Source organism: Phyllostomus hastatus, unplaced genomic scaffold (genome assembly GCF_019186645.2).
Source record: "Phyllostomus hastatus isolate PE091 unplaced genomic scaffold, TTU_PhHast_1.1 phas_scaffold_78, whole genome shotgun sequence".
In the NCBI taxonomy this organism is placed as follows: Eukaryota; Metazoa; Chordata; class Mammalia; order Chiroptera; family Phyllostomidae; genus Phyllostomus; species Phyllostomus hastatus.
In genome coordinates, this window is record NW_025334041.1 from 45,144,272 (window position 1) to 45,168,104 (window position 23,833).

At 36.8% G+C, this 23,833-nt stretch overlaps 2 protein-coding genes across 3 annotated transcripts in view; one reads left to right on the forward strand and one right to left on the reverse strand.

The window, feature by feature from the left end:
- Window positions 1–370: 370 nt before the first annotated feature.
- Window positions 371–15,838, forward strand: PSMC2 (proteasome 26S subunit, ATPase 2). The gene is made up of 12 exons (XM_045827592.1): window positions 371–519; window positions 2,478–2,515; window positions 2,879–2,960; window positions 4,155–4,254; window positions 10,496–10,627; window positions 11,047–11,119; window positions 11,495–11,590; window positions 12,498–12,662; window positions 13,502–13,589; window positions 15,076–15,278; window positions 15,375–15,471; window positions 15,579–15,838. The coding sequence occupies exons 1-12, from the start codon at window positions 450–452 to the stop codon at window positions 15,734–15,736; spliced, it is 1,302 nt and encodes a 433-aa protein (XP_045683548.1). The 5' UTR covers window positions 371–449; the 3' UTR covers window positions 15,737–15,838.
- Window positions 15,839–17,776: 1,938 nt separating this feature from the next.
- SLC26A5 (solute carrier family 26 member 5) overlaps window positions 17,777–23,833 on the reverse strand; it is a 36,464-nt gene continuing 30,407 nt past the window's right edge. For both annotated transcript variants that reach the window (XM_045828306.1, XM_045828305.1), the window contains 3 exons: window positions 23,518–23,718; window positions 22,865–22,919; window positions 17,777–21,892 (listed from right to left, as the gene is read on the reverse strand). In XM_045828306.1, coding sequence (XP_045684262.1) covers window positions 21,708–21,892; window positions 22,865–22,919; window positions 23,518–23,718 — 441 coding nt within the window. In that variant the 3' untranslated portion in view covers window positions 17,777–21,707. The remainder of the gene's footprint in view (window positions 21,893–22,864; window positions 22,920–23,517; window positions 23,719–23,833) is intronic.

Consider the following 23,833-nt stretch of genomic DNA (forward strand, 5'->3'; position numbering starts at 1 on the left):
TATTTACCTTCACTCTACCTGTAGATCTAACCACTATTATGGCATCTCTAACATGCAGTAACTTAAAACACTTATTTAAAGCCTTCACAATACTGTGAAGCAAAGGGATCATTAACGCGTATATAAAGAAGTTGCCCAAGAGTACACAGTACACATAAAAAATCAGCGACTGAGCCAGGGTTGGTCTTGAGATCTGTTGCTCAGGGACCCTTGGCATGGTGAAAGTCGGGGTAGATTAAGGTTTTCTTCTAACACGAAATTCTCCCCACTTTGCATAAATACCGACAGGAGCACGCCTCTCCTAGGACTCTCTTCCGCCGCTAGTGCGCACAGTAAAGGGACCCGCGGAGCGGGCTCTACTTCCGGGGAGGGAAAAAGAGTGAGCACCACCGGAAGCGAGGAAGGTGCTGTGTAATAACTGCGGAGCTGGGGTTCTTGAAACTTTTAAAATGCCGGATTACCTAGGTGTGGATCAGAGGAAAACGAAAGAGGAGGAGAAGGACGACAAACCTATCCGAGGTCAGTTGACGTAGGCAGAAGGTCTGGACCGCGATTAGGACCAGGCTTGCCCTGGAGGGAGGCAGGATTCTTGTTCGGTGCTCAGTGCTCGCTCCCTTTTGTGCCGCTTGTGATTTGATCCCGGGCTGTAGCGCGTTAACCTGCCAGCCCACTCTGTCTCCCTCATCCCGCTCCAAGTTCTGTATTCATCTCCCACTGCTTGACATTTTTATTCATGCTCATCTCTCAGGTCTTGAAGAAGGCACTCACCTTGCTTGGCCTTGAAGGCCTTGAAAAGTTTCCCTGCCTGGAGGTGCTGAGTCACCTGGATCGTCTTTCCTGTTGTTCTTCCGCCCTCAAGTGTGACAGCTTGGAGCCAGGATCCAGAAACATAATTTTCTTTTTTTAAAAAGTAATCATTTAACTAGATAATACGTTTACATGCCTGAAACTCAAAAGGAAGAAAAAAGATATATTGAGAAGTGTCTCATACTTGGCCCTGGTCACCCACTTATCCACAGAGGCAACTAATGATGCTATTTTGCATTATCTTTCTAGACATTTTCTATACATACACAAGCAATTTTGTTTATACGTTTCTCCTGTTTTTTAAAAAATGCAGCATGCTGTACATCTTGCTTTTCAATCTTAACATATAAAAGAGCCACTGTTGTGTGTCTCTGCATAGTATTTCAGTTTTTGGGGTGTGATGTATGAAATTAATCATTATTGATGGACATTTAGATTTCTTCCAATTTGTTGACCATTATAGAGCAATCAGTAACCTTTTTTCTATAACTTTCACCACATGCACAAACACAGACTGTAGAATAAATTTTAGAAATGGAGTTGTAGTTTTGACAGGGCAGAATTACTTTAGTAGAAACTGTGTCACTTTTACCCACAGTGAATGAGGTATGCATACTGTTTTCATACACAGTTTCTCCCCAGTAGCCTTATGTAGTCTCATCTTTATGTTTTTTCTTCTTTCGTTCCTTATAGACTATTTTAAAGCATTCTTAGGGTGGTTTTTCTCCCTCTTTTTTCTTACTTTTCCCTTCCTAAACAACTTCAACCTCTCCTAGCACCCTTCTCTGTTTCCAGCCTCCCCCTAAAGAAAGAGCATTTCCTCTCTACTTTCATTCCTTATTCTACTCTTTCCCTTTAAAATATTTTAGGGTATTGTAAATGTCAGAGGTACTCATTCGCTTCATGGAAAACTTAGTTACAGAGATTTAACATTTCATCTGTGTATTTCTCTGAGTATGTTATTCTTTAAATGTATTGATAAATTTATCCCTTGGATACACTTATGGGTAATGTGTGTATAGCAGTTTATGTTCTTCATCCATATTTTATTTGATCTTTATAGCAACACTTTGAGGGTAAATTATTAATATCTTTGTTTTTCAGATGACAAAACTAATGCTCAGAGATTAAGTAGTTTTTCCAAAGTTACTTAGCAAATGAATGATTTTTGGGGGACTGGTGCCAGGTTGTTTTGATTCTCAAACTGTTTTTTGGGCTCCCTATTCTTGTTGGGACACAACTCTTTCAGATTTCAGAGTAGATATGTTATGTTGTTGGTTTTTTTCCAAGATTTTATTTATTTATTTTTAGAGAGATGGCAAGGGAGGGATAATGAGAGGGAGAGAAACATAGATGTGCAATTGCCTGCCTCTCACACACTCCCAACTGGGGACCTGGCCTGCAAACTAGCAACCCAGGCCTGGACCTTCAGGCCTGTGCTCAATCCACTGAGCCACAACAGATGGGCTTTTTTTTTTTTTTTTTAAATCTGCTTTCACCAAATCAGATAAAATATTCATGGTTCTGGGAACTGTTTGATGATTGCGTTTATATATAACAGCTTTGCACAGTTTTTCTCACTTACCTAATAAGGTTTCAAGTGAACAGAAAAGAATCATTAGATCTAATTTCTTTTGTTTGAATTTCATGTATTATCTCTTTTCTTTCAGCTCTGGATGAGGGTGACATTGCCTTGCTGAAAACTTATGTAAGTCCTTTCAGTGGTTACAAAATAATAGATGTGTTATGTTGAAATAAGAACTGTTGTTGGTATTATTCCTCCAAAATGACTAGAAAATAACAACTAGCAGTTTATAGTAATTTTAAGTGAAAATAGTTACCTTTCTACAGTTTCTATAGAATAGATCAGAGTGTAAATATCCAGCATGTCTAAGTTTATACATTATTTTTATACTATTTGTAATTAAAGTGTGGGCCTCTTATCAGAAGATATTTAAAATAATTTATACAGGTGTTTACAGTACTTGAAGTGTATGAGTTGTTAATGTTTTGTAGTTTAATAGATTGTTGCTTTCCTGATACTCTAATTAAACTGCTCTTTATTTTCTAGGGTCAGAGCACTTACTCTAGGCAGATCAAGCAGGTTGAGGATGACATTCAACAACTTCTCAAGAAAATTAATGAGCTCACTGGTATATATATTTTTAATTCCTGTTTTCTTGTTCTAAAGTAATGTGTTAATTGTATCAAAGGATTTTAAATACAAGTATTGCCTTTTCATGAATTACAGATTTTAAAAAATTACTATCCTTCCTGTCTGTTGAGAAATTGGGCCTCATTTAACAATCTCTTTTACTATCTTTTAGAAACAAGTTTAATGCTTTAAGCAATTAATAAACAACATCATCCTTTAAGCAAGTAATGTTTCTGTTCAAAGCCAAGTTTAGTAAACTCTAATAAACAAGTTCAAGTTCCTTATTGAATACAATATGATTTTACGTGGTATTGCTTGAAGTTAGCTGTTGCTTAGTAATTGGAAAGTTTTCTTTTTGAGAATTTGAGTGGTAAAGTTTTATAGTACTTGACCACAAAAAAATGTCAAATATGGCATTAAATTTTTGGCTTATGACTACCTTAGGGCAGTGGTTTTCATAGCTGGGACAATTTTATTTCCCCTTCTCCTAGGACATTTGGCAGTGTCTGGAGATACTCTTTCTTTTCTTTTCTTTTTTTAATATTTTATTTATTATTTTATTTATTTTCAGAGAGGGGGAAGGGAAGGAGAAAGAGAGGGAGAGAAATAATCAATGTGCAGTTGCTTTTTACATGCCCCCCCTACTGGAAACCTGGCTTGCAACCCAGGCACGTTCCCTGGACTGGGATTCGAACTGGTGACTCTTTGGTTCGCAGGCCTGCACTCAGTCCACTGAGCTATGCCAGCCAGGGCTGGAGATATTCTTTTTTTTTTTTTGGAGATATTCTTTTTATTTTTTAAAGATTTTATTTATTTATTTTTAGAGAGAGAAGGGAGGGAGATAGAGAGAGAGAGTGAAACATCAATGTGCGGTTGCTGGGGGTTATGGCCTGCAACCCAGGCATGTACCCTGACTGGGAATCGAACCTGCGACACTTTGGTTTGCAGCCCGCACTCAATCCACTGAGCTACACCAGCCAGGGCTTTGGAGATATTCTTTATTCTCATGACTTGACGGGGATGTGGTGCTAGTGGCTCCTAGTGGCTAGTGTCCAGGAATGCTGCTAACCATCCTGTAATGCACAGGACTCCTCCACAACAGATTATTCAGTCCAAAGTGTCAGAGTTTGAGAAAGCTTGCTTTTGGGATGATGTAGTACATTCTAGTGAATTTTGTAATCTCTCTATGTAGGTATTAAAGAGTCTGACACTGGCCTGGCCCCACCAGCACTCTGGGATTTGGCTGCAGATAAGCAAACACTCCAGAGTGAACAGCCTTTGCAGGTTGCGAGGTATGTCCTCTGGAAATTTATTTGAGTCTTGGGTTTAATGTGGTAATCATAAAGAATTTTTATTTCAAATTCCAAGTGAAGAAAAATTTCTACAGAAGTATCTGGGGTTAAAAATTTATGCCTTAAACTGTTGTTCAAGAAATAGGCGAGGATATAATCATATAAAAGATTCAAGTGATACAGAAAGATGCAGAGCAAATGTGAAAATTTTCCGTTTCCTCTTCATTGTCCCACTACCCCTTTTCTCAGATATGCTAACTGCTAAAAATAGTTTGGTCCTCTTAATCCTGCTGTCTGTCTTCCTATACCTACATCCTTCCAAAGTAATTACATTAAAATGTAGGTTGGATTAGTATTCAGTATTTTTATAATTATGGCTATGTGAACCCTGATCACAAAGAACCAAGAAGTAAATAGTAATTACTTTTCCTTTCTTGTACCACTTTTTCTTTTTCTTGTCCTAATTGTTTTTTCATTTGCTTGGTTTTCTATGTATATTACTAAACCCCTCAGTTTTTCCTCATTGTTTAAATTGCTCTTCAGATGCATTGGGTCCCTCAGATTTTTTTCTCATGCATATCTCAGGTGCACCAGCTGCATCAGGTATTCTCTCAAGTTCATCTTCCTGAAGAAGTCTTCCCCAGCACTTTACAACCTGCTTCATTTTGACTAGTTGTCCTTTTTTAAAAAAAAATATGTATTTATTCTTAGAGAGACTGGAAGAGAGGGAGAAGGACAGAGAGAAAAACATCAATGTGTGGTTGCCTCTCACATGCCCCCAGCTGGGCACCTGGTCCCCAACCCAGGCATGTGCCCTGACTGGGAATCAAACCAGCTATGTTTTGGTTCACAGGCTGGCACTCAGTCCACTGAGCCACACTAGCCAGGGCTAACCAGTTGTCCTTTGTGCCTGTTGAATCACAATCATCCTGCACCTTCTTACTCTGGAGGTTCCCTTTGCCTCTCCTATCCCTTGTGTACCTCTCTTTTTTATTTACTTTTTCCTTCATTAGATGGGCTATAGTCTTTAGTAGCTTCTTGAAAGAGGGTCATTGAGAGGTAATATTTTGAGACCACATAAGTTTGAAATGTCTTGGCTAGTATAAAGTTCTTTCTGCTACAGAATTTTGAAGGCATTGTCCTCCATCTCCAGTGTTGTTAGCCTGAAGCCATTCTGATTCCCAGCCCATGTGACTTATTTTTCCTCTGAAAGTTGCAGGGTCTCCTCTGGTTCTCACTTGTTCTTGTTCTTTTTTTTTTTTCACTTTTTATTTTTTTTAATATATTTTATTGATTATGCTATTACAGTTGTCCCATTTTCCCCCTTCATTACCCTCTACGCTGCACACCCTCTCCCACCCATATTCCCCCCCTTTAGTTCATGTCCATGTGTCATAAGTTCTTTAACTTCTACATTTCCTATACTATTCTTGCCCTCCCCCTGTCTATTTTCTACCTACCATCTATGCTACTTATTCTCTGTACCTTTCCCCCCTCTCTCTTCATCCTACTCCCCTGTTGCTAACCCTCCATGTGATCTCCATTTCTGTGGTTCTGTTCCTGTTCTAGTTATTTGCTTAGTCTGTTTTTGTTTTTGTTTTAGATGTGGTTGTTAATAATTGTGAATTTACCGTCATTTTACTATACATGTTTTTTATCTTCTTTTTCTTAGATAAGTCCCTTTAACATTTCATAAAATAAGGGCTTGGTGGTGATGAACTCCTTTAACTAGACCTTATCTGAGAAGCACTTTATTTGCCCTTCCATTCTAAATGAAAGCTTTGCTGGATAGAGCAATCTTGGATGTAGGCCCTTGCCCTTCATGACTTGGAATACTTCTTTTGAGCCCCTTCTTGCCTGCAAGGTCTCCCTTGAGAAATCAGCTGACAGTCTGATGGGAACTCCTTTGTAGGTTACTGTTCCCTTATCTCTTGCTGCTTCTAGAATTCTCTCCTTCATTTTAATCTTGGCTAATGTAACTATGATGTGCCTTGGTGTGTTCCTCCTTGGGTTCAACTTCTTTGGGACTCTCTGAGCTTCCTGGACTTCCTGGAAGTCTATTTCCTTTGCCAGATGGGGGAAGTTCCCCTTTATTATTTCTTCAGATAACTTTTCCACTTGTTGTTCTTCCTCTTCCCCTTCTGGTACCCCTATAATTCAGATGTTGGAATGTTTAAAGATGTCCTGGAGGTTCCTAAGCTTCTCATTTTTTTGAATTCTTGTTTCTCCATTCTTTTCTGTTTGGTTGTTTCTTTCTTCCTTCTGGTCTACTCTGTTGATTTGAGTCCCAGTTTCCTTCCCATCACTATTCGTTCCCTGTGCATTTTTCTTCATTTCACTTATTGTAGCCTTCATTTTTTCATCTAGTTTGGAACCAAATTCAACCAATTCTGTAAGCATCCTGCTCACCAGTGCTTTGAACTGTGCATCTGTTAGGTTGTCTATCTCTTTGTTGCTTAAAAGTGTTTGCTCAAGATCTTTGATTTGTACTTACGTTTGAGCCTTTTTTTTTTTTTTTAAAATCTGGTCGCACCTGTTGTGTAGTGAGGGGCGGAGCCTTAGGTGTTCATCAGGGTGGGGCAACCCAGTGGTTCCTCCGCTTCCCCCAAGCTAACTGGGCCTTTCTATTGCTAATTCCCGTGAAGGTGGGCTTGTATATGTTCTAGGACCCCGTGAGTCTCTCCATCCCACTCTCCTGTGAGGCTGGGAGTCTCTCTCTCCCTACACCTCAACCCCCACAGGTATTTTCAATCAATGTCCTGAAGTTCTGTTTCCCAGCACTTGGGACCCTGGGTTTCGAGGTCCATCTCCCTGCCCAATTTCGCCTGGTTTATCTGTGTGCAAATGTGGCCCGGACAGCCAAGCGCCTTGCGCGCAGTGCCTTGCTTCAAAGTCACTGCCTCACTGGGTCTGCCAGCCGCCTGTGTTCCCAGGGTTTGCCTGCTGTGGTCTTGCACTTGGGATGCCTTTTGCACCTGGGATATGCCACTGCTTTTTGTGCCTTCACCCCTCTGCCCAGCTGCCCAACTCCATGCCTCCTACTGGTCTGGATGAATGTGTATATTTTAACTCTGTGGTTGTCCGACTTCCATACAGTCCAATTTTCTGTCAGATCTGGTTGTTATCTTGTTTCTAAATTGTTGCTGATCTTATTTTGGTTGTGCGAGGGGCACAGTGTGCCTATCTATGCCTCCATCTTGGCCTGTAGTCTTGGTTCTCATTTGTTCTGAAATTTCATGACAATGTATCTGGGTGTTAGTCTATTTTCATTTATGACACTGGGCTCACATGTCCTTCAGTGTGGCACATTTTCTTGAAACTATTTGTTAATAATTTCTTTTCATTTTCCAATATCCAAATAATAGAATTTCTCTCTTGCGGACTTCTGTGATTCAGATATTGGACCTCCTGGATTGCTTCTCTTATATGATAATCTTTCTCTCTTGCTTTTTTTTTTTGTGCCCTCTTTTATGAGATTTTCTTAACTTTATTTTTGCATCCTTCTATTGATTATTTTTTTCTATTTCTCTTCTCAAGTTTTTAGTATCCAAGAGCTCTTTTCTCTTCCATTGTATGTGTTTTGCTGTTTTTTTGAATGTCCTGTTCTCATACATTGGTTGTAGTATGTTCTCATCTTTGTGGAAACTAATGATAACTAGAAGGTTTCTGCTTCCTCTAAGATGTTTTTTCATCTTGCTTGATCTGTGTCTGTCTTTTATGCTTAGGTGCCTGGTAATCTTACTTTGGTCTTTGGTTTTAGTGGGAGACCAAAGGAAAACCTGATAGAAGCTCTAGATCCAATAGTGAAGCGTGTCAGTCCTAAGCTTCACAATAGCTAATACAGTTGGATGTTTAGTTGTGGAGCCTTCAGTGTCAATATCTTTAGATCTTTTTGTTTGGATGATCCTGTTTCCCAGAACGCTTGTTTTCAATCTCCTGTTGTCTCTAACCTCCAATATTTTGAAAGAACAGTGGAGACAGAGGACTAGAGAATTTCAGCAACAGGTTCACTTACTTTTCCCTTTCACCTCTGCACCCTCCTCATTTTCAGAAAGTTATCAACACCACTAATCCCACCCTGCTTCTTACCTAGCATTTCTTGATACCTTCTGTTTTACCCTTTCCAGAATATCTTCATTACCTCAGAAAGAAACCCCATACCCATTAGCAGTTTCTGTTCCCCTCTCTTTAGTTCCTGGCACCAACGTAACTACTTTGCATGGACTTGCCTGTCATGGATAGTTCATATAAAAGGAATCACCTCATATAAATGTATGGCCTTGTTTCTGGTTTCTTTTACTCAGCATAATGTTTGAAGATTCATCCATGTTGTAGCATGTATCAGGACATCATTTCTTTTTATAGTCAAATAATGTTCCAGCTTAATTTCTCTCTCCATTGATATTCTTTATTTGGTGAGACATTATTCTCATACTTCCCATTAATTGTTTAAACATAGTGTCCTTCAGTTTTTTTTAAATATTTATGATACTGATTAAAGTTTTTGTATGGTATGACCAATGTATAAGCTTCCTCAGGGACAGTTTCTGTGGACTCCTTTTTTCCTATGAATGGGCCTTACTTTCCTATTTCTTTTTGTCTCTCAAACTTTTCTTGATAGAAACTGGACATTTTAAGTAATGTAATATGTCAACTCTGGAAATCAGATTTTCCCTTTCCTCAGGGTTTGTTATTATTGCTGCTTTGTGCTGTTTTTCCTGTGAAATGTTTTGGCCAGCCTCTTGTTAGCCACAACTAGTACAGTGCTGCCTCAGACAGTCATGATGTTAAATAATTGTCACTGATCGTTTCCAACAAATGCCCTCTGGGCAGGGGTGTTCACACAGAGAGAGCTCTGAGTCCCGTTAAATAAAGACAAGGATGTTCTGAGCTTCTAGGCAAGTCACATAGTGACAGTTCTGAGAGGGTTGGGCTTTAGGGAGCTCCCAACTTAATCTGTTTCCCCTACCCTTCACCCCCACCATTTGCAGAGTTGGGAAAATGTTGATTTTGACTGTTTTTTTCCAGTGTTCACTTTGCTTTCAGGGAGGAACATGCTTTTAAAGGTCCTTAGTTCAGCATTCTGGAAGTTGAGGTCCCTGTATTGTCTGTACTTTTTCGGCTGTGGATTAAAAAAAACCCTATCTGTGCATATAATGTTGGCTTGGTCTGTCAAAGTACTGACAGATACTTTTTATATATATAATTCTACCTCCCTGGTAGAACTTGGCTAATCACAGAAAATAGTTCCGCCACAGAGTTATGCTCCAAGGACAAAGTGTCTGCACCTTACTTTCCATGCCACCTGTATGTATACTCTAGAGACTGTTTTGTACATCCTGGTGATTTATTGCTACAGCTTATGACATGAGTCCTTTTTAACATGAGTTCTGTTTTTTGTTTTTGTCTTTAGTAGACAGATAATTTAGAAGAGAAAGGCAGAATACTTTCTGCTATAATGTACATACTATTACAAATTTGCCTTCATTATGTCACAGAAAAAGAATACATTGAAGTTAAAAGTAGCAACCACAGTAAAAATGGATTTGAGGTATAAACTCAGGAAAGAATGGAAAAACACATTTATTCCTTGGTATAAGACAAGATGACTGTCTTCTCATAGGGAAAATACAGAGGAAAGTAATGTGAAATAGTGATTTTCAACCTTTTTCATCTCATGGCACATATAAACTAATTAGTAAAAAATTCTGCAGCCTGCCAAAAAACATTTTTTTGCTGATCTGATCCCCAAAAAGGTACAATTTTGATTCATTCACACTGGGCAGCTATTGTTGTATGGGGTGTAGTCATTTTATTATTTGACAACTTAAGGGAAAAGAGGTCAGTGCCCCTGACTAAATAGTTGGGTATTGCATGTTTTGAAAATTCTTGTGGCACACCAGTGTGCTACAGCACACTGATTGAAAATCGCTGACTTAAGACATAGAAAAGTATCACTAATAAAGGAGTCACTAATAAAGGAATAAAGAATTTGAGAACTTCTTAATAGTGAAATACTTGGGTTTAATTTCCCAGAGGTTTGCATTTTTTGAAAATTTTATGACTTGGCTTAAGTTGGGTGGACCCTTGGGCCTGAGCGTATTTTATAGAAAAGGATCTTTAACAGTGGCCCAGTTTCTGCAGTTCCAGTTTACACCTGCTCCAGCGGAGACTCTAGTTACTTGAATTCATTATTAGTGGGTTAAGTTTCTTACTCTAATCAAGTCATTTGCTGTGTTAGATGTACAAAGATAATCAATGCTGATTCGGAGGACCCGAAGTACATTATCAATGTGAAGCAGTTTGCCAAGTTTGTGGTGGACCTCAGTGATCAGGTGGCACCTACTGACATTGAAGAAGGAATGAGAGTTGGGTAAGATTTCTACTTACAGTAAATATTCACCTTTCATTAAAGATACCGTGTCACATTCACATCCTTGACTTTCTTCTGAATGAATGCACTTGTTGCCGTGGAATACCATGGGATAATCTAGTTGAGTTTTACAGTTGAACATCTTTTCTCCTGCATCCCCTTTCTGACCTCTCGCTTTCGTTTTCCCCCATCTCCACTATGGCTTTTTATGAATGACTTCAAATGTCATAATCAAACTAAGTGCAGAAGTTGAGAGTTGAGTTTGCCAGTCTATTTAAGTTTACATATTGTAGGTGGAGGAAGCACTTGCTCTAGGATAGTTAAGATTGAGTTAATGTAATTAATGTATATAGAATACCTAATAATTCACTTAGAAAATTTTTTGAATGTATTAGTGAGGATCTTTTTTACCTTTCTAGTGTGGACAGAAATAAGTATCAAATTCACATTCCACTGCCTCCTAAGATTGATCCAACAGTTACCATGATGCAGGTAAGAAACTGTGGAAGGAAAAGAAATGGCATGACTTAGAATGCAACTGCACCATCTCAAAAAATTCTGAAACTTTTAACTCATAAACTGTTAATGTGTGAGTATGTGTTAATTTGCCCAAATTTTTAAAACCATTTTTCAGTTGAAAAAGTCTTTATTAGTCTTTACTTTACTAGCTTGTCTCCCACTTATTATCATAAGTAATATAGCAAGTGGTTCTAGCACACTGGGCAATATATTCCATTTTTAAAAAATTCTTACTTGCTGTAAGTCTGATTTTTCTTTTAAGATATTGGGTCTACTCTACCAGATAGAACATTAGGACTAGTATTCAAAAGGCTGTGACTATGTTGTACATTTTCTTCCCTCTCTTAGGTAGAGGAAAAACCTGATGTCACATACAGTGATGTGGGTGGCTGTAAGGAACAGATTGAGAAACTTCGAGAAGTAGTTGAAACCCCTCTGCTTCATGTAAGTGACTGAGTCTGTGACATTTTTTAATGTAATATGAAATATGAAATTACTTCATATAAAGATTTGATAGCCTTTTGTGGACTGTGCACTAAAATTATCTATATATTAGGTAGCTTTTTAAATTTTATATTTTCCTTAATGAAAAATTTTGAGGGGATATAGGATAGAGATGTGGAGAGTTGAGTTTCAAAAAAGAAAGCAAAAGGATTGAGTGGTTAAGCGTGTTCAGGAAAAAGTTCTTCTGTTTAAGTGACACAGAAGGTTGAGGTATAAGTTTTGACAGTATGTTAAATATGTTATAGGTTATTGTAGAGGAAATCATGCGTTTTAATGATATCAAGAATAAGTGGGTTTAAATGGAATCAAAGTAACCTTGGGATGATAATGGGAAACTAAGATATTAAATACCAGATAAGGCTTTTGTTCTTTAAACACTATAATTTTTAAAAAGATTTTATTTATTTTTAGAGAGAGGGGAAGGAAAGGAGAAAGAGGGAGAGAAACGTCAATGTGTGGTTGCCTCTCTTGCGCCCCCGACTAAGGACCTGGCCTGCAACCCTGGCTTGTGCCCTGACTCGAACTAGCAACCCTTTGGTTTGCAGTCTCTCACCCAATCTACTGAGCTATACCAGCCAGGGCTAAACACTAGAATTTTTTTAAATTAGGGAAAAAATGAAGTCTGGATAGTAGAAATACCTTTAAAAGCTATTCAGCTTTATGCTATTGATCTTGTTAAGCTATTGATCTAGTTAAGATCTTGTTTAGAATAAGTTATTATTTAGATCAAATATATAGATTGTGGACTTAATAATTTTGATTTAGATATATTGATATAAAAGTAGTCTTATTTTTATTATACAGAACTCTATTATACATAATTATAAAAATTATGTCTCCATCACAGCCGGAGAGATTCGTTAACCTTGGCATCGAGCCTCCCAAGGGTGTGCTGCTCTTTGGTCCGCCAGGTACAGGCAAGACACTCTGTGCTCGGGCAGTTGCTAATAGGACTGATGCTTGCTTCATTCGAGTTATTGGATCTGAACTTGTGCAGAAATACGTTGGTGAGGTAAAGTAAATTAATCGTAAAGAATATGTAGCTCTGAAAGATTTTATAAAGTATGGATGAAATTAAAATGGCACTTTCACATTGAAGATTGAGACCTGAAATTTCTTGATTGATGGATTGTAATTAGTAGTGTAGAAGCCACCAGCCTTCTCTTAAATTTATAAATAAACAACTGCTTAACATTTTTAATCACCATGCTCCCTACTCAGAAAGATGACATTTCTTGTGGATTGAGTTTGCAAGAGAAATACCCCAGAAATGCCTGGTGAATGCATTCAAAAGTGTATGTTCACTTTAGGGCCAGCCTTTTATGGTCCCCTGAGAAAGAGAGAACATAGAAGAGTATCTATCTGCACATGTACAACTGTGTACGCACACACAGATTTTTTTCAATATAAAGTAAGTCTAGTGCTGTATATATAGTGCCTGAAGCATTAATGATTAGTATACTTAAAATAAGAATTAGAAAAGGGTTGCACGAATTGAGATACAGAGTACTTTTATCCCCTGAGCAACACTTACATATCAAATTTGGTGATTAGGAATGCCACGGGATAAATCAAATGCTTTTAGTTACTCAAGTGTTACTGATTGAAATGGTGCCTTTATTTCAATAGTGTTAATTTAATCTCTTCAGGTCTTACAGTTATGACTATTTAATTTAAGGCTAATAAGTACAGTTTAATGGAATAGGTAATAAACTTCAGTTTTTTTTGAAAAAGCCTTAGGTAATAATGTTTGAGAATACCATTAGGAATATTGAAAAGTTTGAAGTTTATCTTATTATATTTTTAAAAGACTTAGAAACCAACTGTGAATTAAATTATTTTTCTCATTAGGGGGCGCGGATGGTTCGAGAGCTCTTTGAAATGGCCAGAACAAAAAAAGCCTGCCTTATCTTCTTTGATGAAATTGATGCTATTGGAGGTATGGATGGTATTTTAGAGAGCTATTTTAGGGTTGGGTTTCATGAGAGCCCTAAAGTAGTATGTGTAGAGTTCTCCTAATATGTTCAACTTGTACAACTTTTAATTCCAACTCTTCTATGAGCTCTGCCACATTGGAGCCACAAATCTAATAAACAGTAGGGCTATACCATAAAGGAAGAAAGAAATGTTACATAACATTGCTGTTTCTCAAAGTCTTTACCTTTGTACTTTATTATCACTCATATGACACATTTTAACAATTCCATTGGTGGTGGTATTTTATAAAGTGTACGAAAAATAATGTTACTGTTAGCTTCATAGATCTGATGAAATACATATTATCTTGTGTGATCTAGACAAGTTATTATAACTAACTCTGAACCTCAGTTAGCTCATCTTATAAAGGGTATGATGATTCTTGCCCTGTTTATTTCATGGGTTTTTGAGAGCTTTAAGTAATAAATGTGATAGACTTTGAAAACTAAACTGCTCTATGGGTCTTCATTGTTGTTTCAGTCTGTGAAAGTAATAATCCTTACCAGTTGGAGAATATATGTCCAGATATTTGTTATTTAATGAACTTAGTGACAAAAATGACTTGAAAATATGGTGAACTTTGTAACACTGTTTGGGGAATGTGGTTATGTTACCTGGAATCTTGCTTTTATACTGGATGGTTGTGTTGGGCTTGGACGCCTGTAGTTAATGTCTTTAAGTGGTTAATTTGAGTACAGTGTATTGATGCAGTGTGGTGACTCTGAAGTCATTTTTATAGTATCGTTGGAATAAGCCATAAGCCTCATGCTGTCAGGATGCTCTGAAGCTATGCTTTCCTAAGTGGGTTGTGTATAAAACAGTATTAGGGTGTGGGAAAAAAATAATAGAATTTTTTTTATATTTAATCTTAATCTCAATTTTTAATTTTTTGTTATAATGTATATAATACATAAATACAACTGTATATATACAATTTAAAAATAAAAGTGTGTGTTTGGAGGTTTTTTGTTTTGTTTTTGCTATTTTGGTTGAAATGAGAGACTGAGATTAACAGTGAGTACTCTAGTATATCCAAAATGGTGTGATAGTGTAAGTTATATTTCTGCTATATTGCGGATTTAGCCTTATTTTTAGGGACAGTTTTGAGAAATTTAGAAGAGTATGGCAGTTTTTTATATTCCAGTGCTAAAGTTTCTGTGTATTCTGCCGCCTGGTCCAGGTATACAACGGAGGTGTTCTTGAGTGATTTCAGAAACAAAATTCCTTAAAGATAATTAAAACTACTTTAGAGGAGCTTATATTAAATAAATCTATGAGTCTTAAAAGATTCACTTTCTAACTAGCTTTGTGAGAAGTGGGCAGTTCTTACAGGATTTACTTGAAACTGGCTATTTGCTTGCACTGGAGGGCATGGTGTGAGCCAAGACTGCAGTACTTTCAAGTTGGTATAGTGCTGCTGTGACTGGATGTGTTTCCTTTTGTCTTAGGGGCTCGTTTTGATGATGGTGCTGGAGGCGACAATGAAGTACAGAGAACAATGTTGGAATTGATCAATCAGCTGGATGGCTTTGACCCTCGAGGCAACATTAAAGTGCTCATGGCCACTAACAGACCTGACACTTTGGATCCAGCACTGATGAGGCCAGGGAGACTGGATAGGAAGATTGAATTTAGCTTACCTGATCTTGAGGTAAGAAAATAATTTCTTTTTAGAAATGGGATTTTTGAAATTTTTTATTCCTGTGATGTTTTCCATTGTAATATTTTTCAATTCCTCTATTTTTAGGGTCGGACTCACATTTTTAAGATTCATGCACGTTCAATGAGCGTTGAAAGAGATATCAGATTTGAGTTGTTAGCACGACTGTGTCCAAATAGCACTGGTAGGTTCAAAGGTCTTGTCTATATTTGCTGGTCTGTCTGTCCTGTCTGCTCTGATTAAGCCTATCTTTTTTATTTTTTTTATTTTTTATTTATTTATTTTTGAAAGGTGCTGAGATTAGAAGTGTCTGCACAGAAGCTGGTATGTTTGCCATCAGAGCACGGAGAAAAATTGCTACTGAGAAAGATTTCTTGGAGGCTGTAAATAAGGTCATTAAGTCCTATGCCAAATTCAGTGCTACTCCACGCTATATGACGTACAACTAAGCCCTGAAAGCTTTCATGAAATACTTCTTTTAATTGGAATCCTAAGCTTATATAGACTTGTTAATAACCATTTCACACAAACAATAAATGGTTTCAAAATTATATGCTTTTCAGATATGTCTTCTCTGTAGTACAATAGGTGATATCTAATATCATTGGTCAGAAAGGCTTATTACAGCGTATGTAAGACAGTTTTTTGACCTACTACCATTTAAGTGTCCCATATCATAAAGTACTTGCTGAGTGCATATATGTTTTGGGCTTGTATTGGTTGGGTGCTGTACATATGTCATTGTATCCTCCTAGTATCTGCCCAGAGAGGTGGATCTGATAGACCTTTATCTAATGAATGCAGATTTTTGCTACCAAATTGACTTGTAGCAGAGCTAGGATTCAAGTTGAAGTTTGTCAGCTCCATCTGCTATGCTCATAACCAATGTGCTCTTCTGTCTTCATCAGAATAGCCCATCTAGGCACATGACTACATGCATTTCGTAGTTTTTCCCTAGCATGTTAAATAATAAAGCTTTAGCCAAACTTATTTTTTAAAGGGAAGAAGCATCTGATATTATATGTTTTGCTTTGCTATTTGACTTGATTTTGAATTAATCAAGAATTGTTGAGCTCAGGCTGGTGTGGCTCAATGGATTGGGTGCTGGCCTGTGAACTAAAGGGTTGCTGGTTCGATTCCCAGTCGGGGCACATGCCTGGGTTGCAGGCCAGGTCCCCAGGCAACCCAGGGATATGGGGAACATCCACACATTGATGTTTCTCTCCCTCTTTCTCCCTCCCTTCTCCTCTCTAAAAATAAATAAAATATTTAAAAAGAATTGTTGATTTTTATTTTATTTTATTATTATTTTTTTAAAGATTTTATTTATTTATTTTTAGAGAGGGAAGGGAGGGAGAAAGAGAGAGAGAGAAACATCAATGTGCGGTTGTTGGGGGCCGTGGCCTGCAACCCAGGCATGTGCCCTGACTGGGAATCGAACCCGCGACACTTTGGTTCGCAGCCCGCGCTCAATCCACTGAGCTACACCAGCCAGGGTAGAATTGTTGATTTTTAATGACCAGTTAAGTAATAAAGCAGAAAGGAAAGTATATACAGATAATAATGTAATTCAGAAAATCAGGAATTGGCTTCATACAGAAAAATACTTATTTTCATTTTATAAATTAATGGTTTAAATTTTGGTAAAGCTCCTGTTAGACTACTGGTCTACAGTAAGGCATTTCTTAATAAAAGTTGCATTAAAATTCTTAACATCTCTTTAAAATAATTTCTTGTGCAACACCACCAGATCCCCTCCCCTTTACCACCACAATTCCCTCCCTCCAAATATAGAGATCCAGGCACAATAAAGAATATTTTTATTGTAGTTCAATATTCATAAGTAAGTAATGCAAAATAGAGCTGTATACATTAAATTCATTAAAGGTTGACAACATAGAAAATGCTATAAGTATAATAATGAAATATTTAAAACATGAAAGTTTCAAGCTGAAATATTAAAGCCCTTTATTCATAAAATCCAACCAATACTCTCTTGGTTTTTCATGTTTGTGAAACTTACCAGAAAATTTCTCTTCCCTAAACGTGCCCTAGTCTTTCATGAGGTATAAAACAGACCAAACCATATGTAGGTTCTGCTTATAATAAAATATGCTCAAGTGAATGATTAATAATGTATATTTTTATAATGTTTTAATAAATGTAAGCAGTTAGAACACACTCTTTACCAGTTTTTCATGTAGTCACATACATCATATGCACCAGTTGGAGACAACTCAAATTGGATATGTTGACCTCACTCAAGTTGACATGTTATAGGCTCTAAATCTTGACATCTCACTTAGGTACATGACAAAAAGCTAACTGACCACACATCAGATGTACAATAAATTGAAAAACAGATGTCCCTGCCCAGGCATGTATATGCAGATAGCATAAACAGTATATAGATCAGTATGTCTATACCATATTTAAGAAGATAAAATATATATTAACCAGTGACTCACTCCAGCTAAAATGTATATATGTATGTTTATACAGTCAGAGTGCTAATAGATAATACAAAGGATTTATGAATAGAAAAATAATACTGCAGTGATACTTTAAAAAATATAACATTTAAAAATGTTACCAGATTTATAAAAATTTAATTTCCACAATGATGAGGATCACCTGTTCACAAAGTAAATGCTATATACCAGTACAATGAAAAAGCTGGTGGGTCATTTTCAAAGGCAAGATGGATTTGTGAGATGTTCAAACTTGATTACATTCATGTCAATAAGCAGGCAGCTAGCTTTTGAACATTTTACTGGGATTTGAGGGGTTTCAAAACCACTGAATGCATTTTGGTTGGCTATATGCATTTTGGTTTGGAGAATTAGATGGTACTTTTATCAGTTCTCATATTTACTCTTACCAGCACTCAAACCATATCAAGAATCTAAACATACTGAATCCTAAGCATTCCTGAAAGGTATACTAAAAAGGACCAACAGTTTTTTTGCACTCATTAAAGCATACAGTCTCACACTAAAGTTTTATTTGATCTTAGAATTTAAATTGATTTACTATGTTTAAAGGGGCAGACATAGTAGATAAAGCCTTCCCCACCACATAGCATTCCCTCCCTCATCCCCACACAAGGGCACACCCCCCACCCTCACCCCCTAAAACACAGAAAAACACACCTACCCACTCCAGTGCAGATTCTCTGGGCTTGCTGCCCTCATGCACACAGGAGGGCATACTCATTTTCTCAATGTACCTTTGGAGGCAAGTACCTCCTTTCTGTTAAACAGGTAAGGATACAGGGTCAAACCACATGGAGTGGATATTTGAGATGTTACCTGAAAACTACAAAGTGAGCTACTCCCAGGGCTTGTAGAGGATTCAGATCTTTAACTGTTATCTTTGAGTCCCACTGCAGATGAGATTGGCAATTGGGATCCCCCTACCAGCTGCCATATGATTATGCAGAGTCAGTGTCTATGACATGACTAGGAGTTCCCTGAGCCCTGGTTCACATTGTTTTCAAACATTCCACCCCTCCATGAGGTAGAGATCAACCACTGTCATATTATGCAGGATATGAGAAAGACAAAGCATTTGTTTATATGGGACCTTCCTGAAAACAGGGTTGTCCCCTACTACTATAAAATAGGGCTAGTCCCTATGTTTACTGATTGATGTGTGTTATGCCCATTTTGATAGGGCAACAAGAATCTGAATTTGAATCGGCTGAAAAACACAGGCATACACTAGCAGCTATTAAAGTCCAGATAGAAGGTAGAGACGGAACTTGACTAAGTAAAAAGAGACCAGGAAATTTTCCACTAGACGAAATAATTCTAAGTAAAACATTCCAAAATATTTACATACAGATAAAATACATTCTGAAGTGCGTTTTTAGATTCTCAGAAACATGCTGAAACAAAAACATTTCCCTTCAGTAAGACTTCAGGGCTTTTTATGTACATGGTAGAATTCTATTCAAACTAGGCTAAACATTAAAGAAAAGTTAAATACAAATTTGTAAGATATAGACATACTTTTTTGTACACTACTTTCAACCTATCAATACTAGGACTTGGGTCTCCACTATGTGTAAAGCATTTGTTGAAGGCTGGTGCTAAGGGATATACAATGAAAAATTCTGTAACATTGTTTAAAATCCTAAATGGCTGAAATGATGCAGGCCCTTTTACAAAAGTTTCTAGTATAAGCTGAGCCTCTACAACTACATGCTCTTTCAGAAGGCAGTCTGTATTAGAACGCAGATGTACTGGATCTTGTGTATGATGATTGCCAAGGAAATAACTGAATGTATATCTAATTTCCCTGTATATCTAGGTAAAGAATTGATTAGAAAGAAGGGGTCTACTTTGAATTAAATTAGTAAAGTAATGAGAAACCTCACTGGAGTTAAAGCAAACAAACCACAGAGTTTGGTTTTGAGTAGACCTATGCTAGCGCAGTGCTTTCCTGGGATGTGACCACTTTTCTCCTGCCAGTGTTTTCTTCATGAACACTAAAACAAGGAATCAATAAGAAAACATTTTTTTAAAGAAGAAAAAAGCATATAAAAAAGGCAAACAATATTAGCAGGAAATCTTAGCAGGGGAGGCCTTAGGCAGGTTAGCCAATTAATACTTGTGCTTTGAATTAGAGTGATCTGTTAGAATTGTAAGAATAAGAACTTTTGATGACAAATTGTCTTAATGGTCTCCTTTGGAACAACTAAAAAGAGTACTTGAAAATAAGCATCTTACTCATTCATAGGCTTAAAACTGAGTTTGATGAAGAGTTAACCAAATAACTTTTATGGACTTCTAAGGAATGGAGTTAGTTTTCTTAAATACGTAGTCTTCAGGCTACTTCACTATTAGCAACATTTCTAGGGGCTCCTGCTGGTCACAGTTGTGACAATTTTAGCACCAAATAGAATAACTAACAGACTGAAACACATTAAAATATAAAAACTCATGAGTCTATAATTACACCAAAAAAGAAATTGAAAAGAACCTAATTTGTCACCATCTGTTTATAAAACCAACTTCTTACTTTGAATTTGATAATTAAATGGAAAAAACGAATCTGCCTTTCCAGTAAGAACTGTATTTAAGGATGACTAAATAGCTCAAGTTGAGGAAGGAAAGCTATAATAATTTACATAGAAACATCAACTAATAAATGCAGAAGAAATAAGAAAATCAGAGAAAAAAATTAACAAACCTTAATATTTACTGATTTAGGCAAAGAGTACCACTAGATGTTAAAACTCCCAGGTGAATGGCTAATGGGAAACCAGGAATTCATTCCATGCCAAAGGAACACCATGCAGATAACTCACTAACCAGAAAGGTGAAGACACAATTGGGGGATTAGGCTGTTCTGTTAGTAGGGTCAACTACATAGTGTGTTCTTTTCTGATGTGCTGCAGGCTGAAGCCTGTGTCTCATCTGTCATATATTCTAGTAAAAAATGTTTTATTCAAATCCATGAGGCCTATAGATGTAACTTCTAGATCACAAGTAGTTCAGAAAATAAAAGGACAAGCTAAATAACACCTTGAGGAAGCACATAGATACATGACCAGTACGGGATTCTCCAGGACAACTGCCCCAGGCTCGTTAACAAGTCCATGTCATCCCAAAAGGGACTGTGCTAGAGTAAGATACACTTAGGGACTTAAAGGGACATGACCAGTTATGGTGTAAGGTCACACAATGGATACTAGTTTGGACAAATCAACTACAAATCTGGGGACAAGTGGGGGAAATTTGAATATGGTCTGAGGTAAAAATGTTCTGGAATGAGAAAAAAAATAGGTTACAGACACTGTAGAGTATGATCTTATTTTGGTTAAAAGATGTAAATATGTATACATAAAGATCTGAAAGGATACATTAAGGTGTTAGCAATAATCCTTGAGTGGTAGCAATATAATATTTTTATTTTCTTATTTTTGCTAGTCTAGTTTTTCTGTAATGTGCTTACCTTGCTTCTATAAAAACATATGGTGTTTTAGAAAGAACTTCCAGAAAACTGTGGGTATGCCACTACTGTTTGTTAACTTCAGTTACAGAAGATCTGTAGACCAGCAAGTACAAAAGCAAGGAACCACTACCCATCTGGCAACAGCATATCTGATTTGTAGGTAAGGTACTTAAAAGGAAAAATAAGTGCTTGGCTGACAAAGATAATACTAAAAAGTAACAGAAATGTCTGTCACTGCACAATAAATGCAGGTGAGAGGCCAATATATTTTGGAAGTAGTAAATTAAAAAACACACACACACAAGTAAGATACATCTTGCTAGGCATCATTCACCCTCCAAATGAAGCCTTGACTACTTGTATTTACCCTTTGAAAAAAAAAAACCTATTCTCTGGTATTTAAAATGTGTAAATGAGTAATTTCAGGAGAGGCTCATACCCCATCCCAGGCTGAGTTCCTCACGCCTCAGGAGTGGCATTGGGCTCTGTATCCTCCTGGGGTGGAGGAGTTAAGGCTTCTTGTTCTGCAAGCGCCTCTCGAAGTTGGCTCCCTAAAACTGCATCATGAATGCTGTGGAACAGCAGCTCCCATAAGGCAGGATTTTCAAAAAATAGGTTTTGTGTGAGGTCATTCACAACTTGTGCTAAAAAAGAAGAAAAGAAAATTAGTCCACATTTTGGGTATCAATCTTGAACATTTAAAAAAGTAACACTTTAATACAGTTTAAGTATTAAAATGATACAATAAAAAGTCTCACTCCAATTCTTGTACCCATGACATCACACCCCCAGTTGCAGGAAGCTACTTTTATTATTTTCTTGTGTGTTCTTCCAGTATGTATTTATGCAAATATAAGTAAATATATAAACAAATATTCTTATTTTTGCCCTTTTCTTACCCAAAAGAAAGCACACTATTTATATTATTCTGAATTTATATTATTCTGAAACATTTAATTTTTTCACTTAATTTTTTTTATGACTACATGGTATTTGATCTTGTAGGTGTAGCCTAGTTAATTTAATTGGCCCCTTTTGTGTGATAGTTGAGTGTTTCCAGTCTTTTGTTTTTATAGACAGTACTGTGATGACTACCGGTATGTGTTTCATTTGAATGTGTGTAGCACATTGCTGGATTCTCTGGGTTAAAAGGCAAATGCATTTACGATGTGGAAAGTCTCTATAGGGGCTGTTTCATTAGGCACACCAGCAAGGTCAGAGTGCCTACAGAGCATGCTGTCAAGCAGTTCATTTTCAAACACTGTTTTCACAAAAATTTAATATAAAAAAACAGCAGACATTGCATGTAAAAACCTAAATGATCTTATATAACTATGTTTATGGCAGCCATTAAATAATTACTGAAAAATATATCAGCCCAGAACAATGGTTTGTTAGTTCCTTTTCACCAACTCCAGTTCAGGAGGCCTGCCACTAGTAGCTCAGTGATAGGAGTTCCTGGATGTGGCTAATTTCAAGGCTAGCTTTAGAGTGATTTTCAGAAGAAAAAATTTCATTTTCACCAAAAACCAAAATTGAGGGGAAATATTTCCTAAAAAAAAGAGAAACAAAAATAAAAATATTACTATTTCTCCTCATTCTACAAGTGTACTTACCACTGCATCCTGCTAAATACACATAAATACCGACATCTCCATATTCTTTTACAATCTGTAATAATGTTGAAATAAAGTTTAGTTTCTCTTGACTGCCAGATACAAGTCTCTTCTTACCAATATGTATTTCACTGACATAAGACATTCTAGTACATTCACTTGAACTACTTTGCTTCAATAATTATGCATTTTTTAGCTAATCATTTAAAAATGATAGTTTATTTCTTTTGTTTTTATATGGACAGTTATAATTAGAGATATCAAAAAATTCATGTTAAACTTTATGTGTAATAAATGTATAATAAAAATGACTTTAAAAATCTTCTTGTAGAAATATATACTGAATTATTTACAGATGATGTGTTGACTGGCATGTGCTTCAAAATAAGAGAAGGGGAAAATGGGCATGGGGCATGAGTGAAATCAGATTAATCATAAATTGATAATTATTGAAGCTGAGTAATAATTACATGAGGATATTCATTATACTATACTTTTTACTTTTGAATATTTTTGAAATTTTCCATAATCAAAAGTTGAAAAAAAAAAAAGAAATTTTAAGAGTTGGAAAGGGACCCTAGTTCAACTCTGATTTTACTGATGGCAAAACTGGATACAGAGATTTTAAATGACTTGTTCACACTGATGCTTACCCCTGCCAGAGTTTTTACACCAACGGAATCAATAAAATTGACTTGTGTGAAGTCCAGAATGACGGTGTGGACATTTTCCCCAGGGGGCATGAACCTCTGTAGCTCTTCAGGGAAGGTGCTCTTGATGACTATTGGGGGGTACTTGATTTCTTCATCTTCTCCTTCAGGCTTTGTACCATCTTCTCCATCGACTTCTGCATCCTATGCCAAAAATCATACCAGAATTCTATGAACAAATCACATTTTGGTTCTGAGAGTTATAAAAAAAAAATCAGTCCATAGAGTCTTAGGCTATTGATTATATCAGATCTTTTCT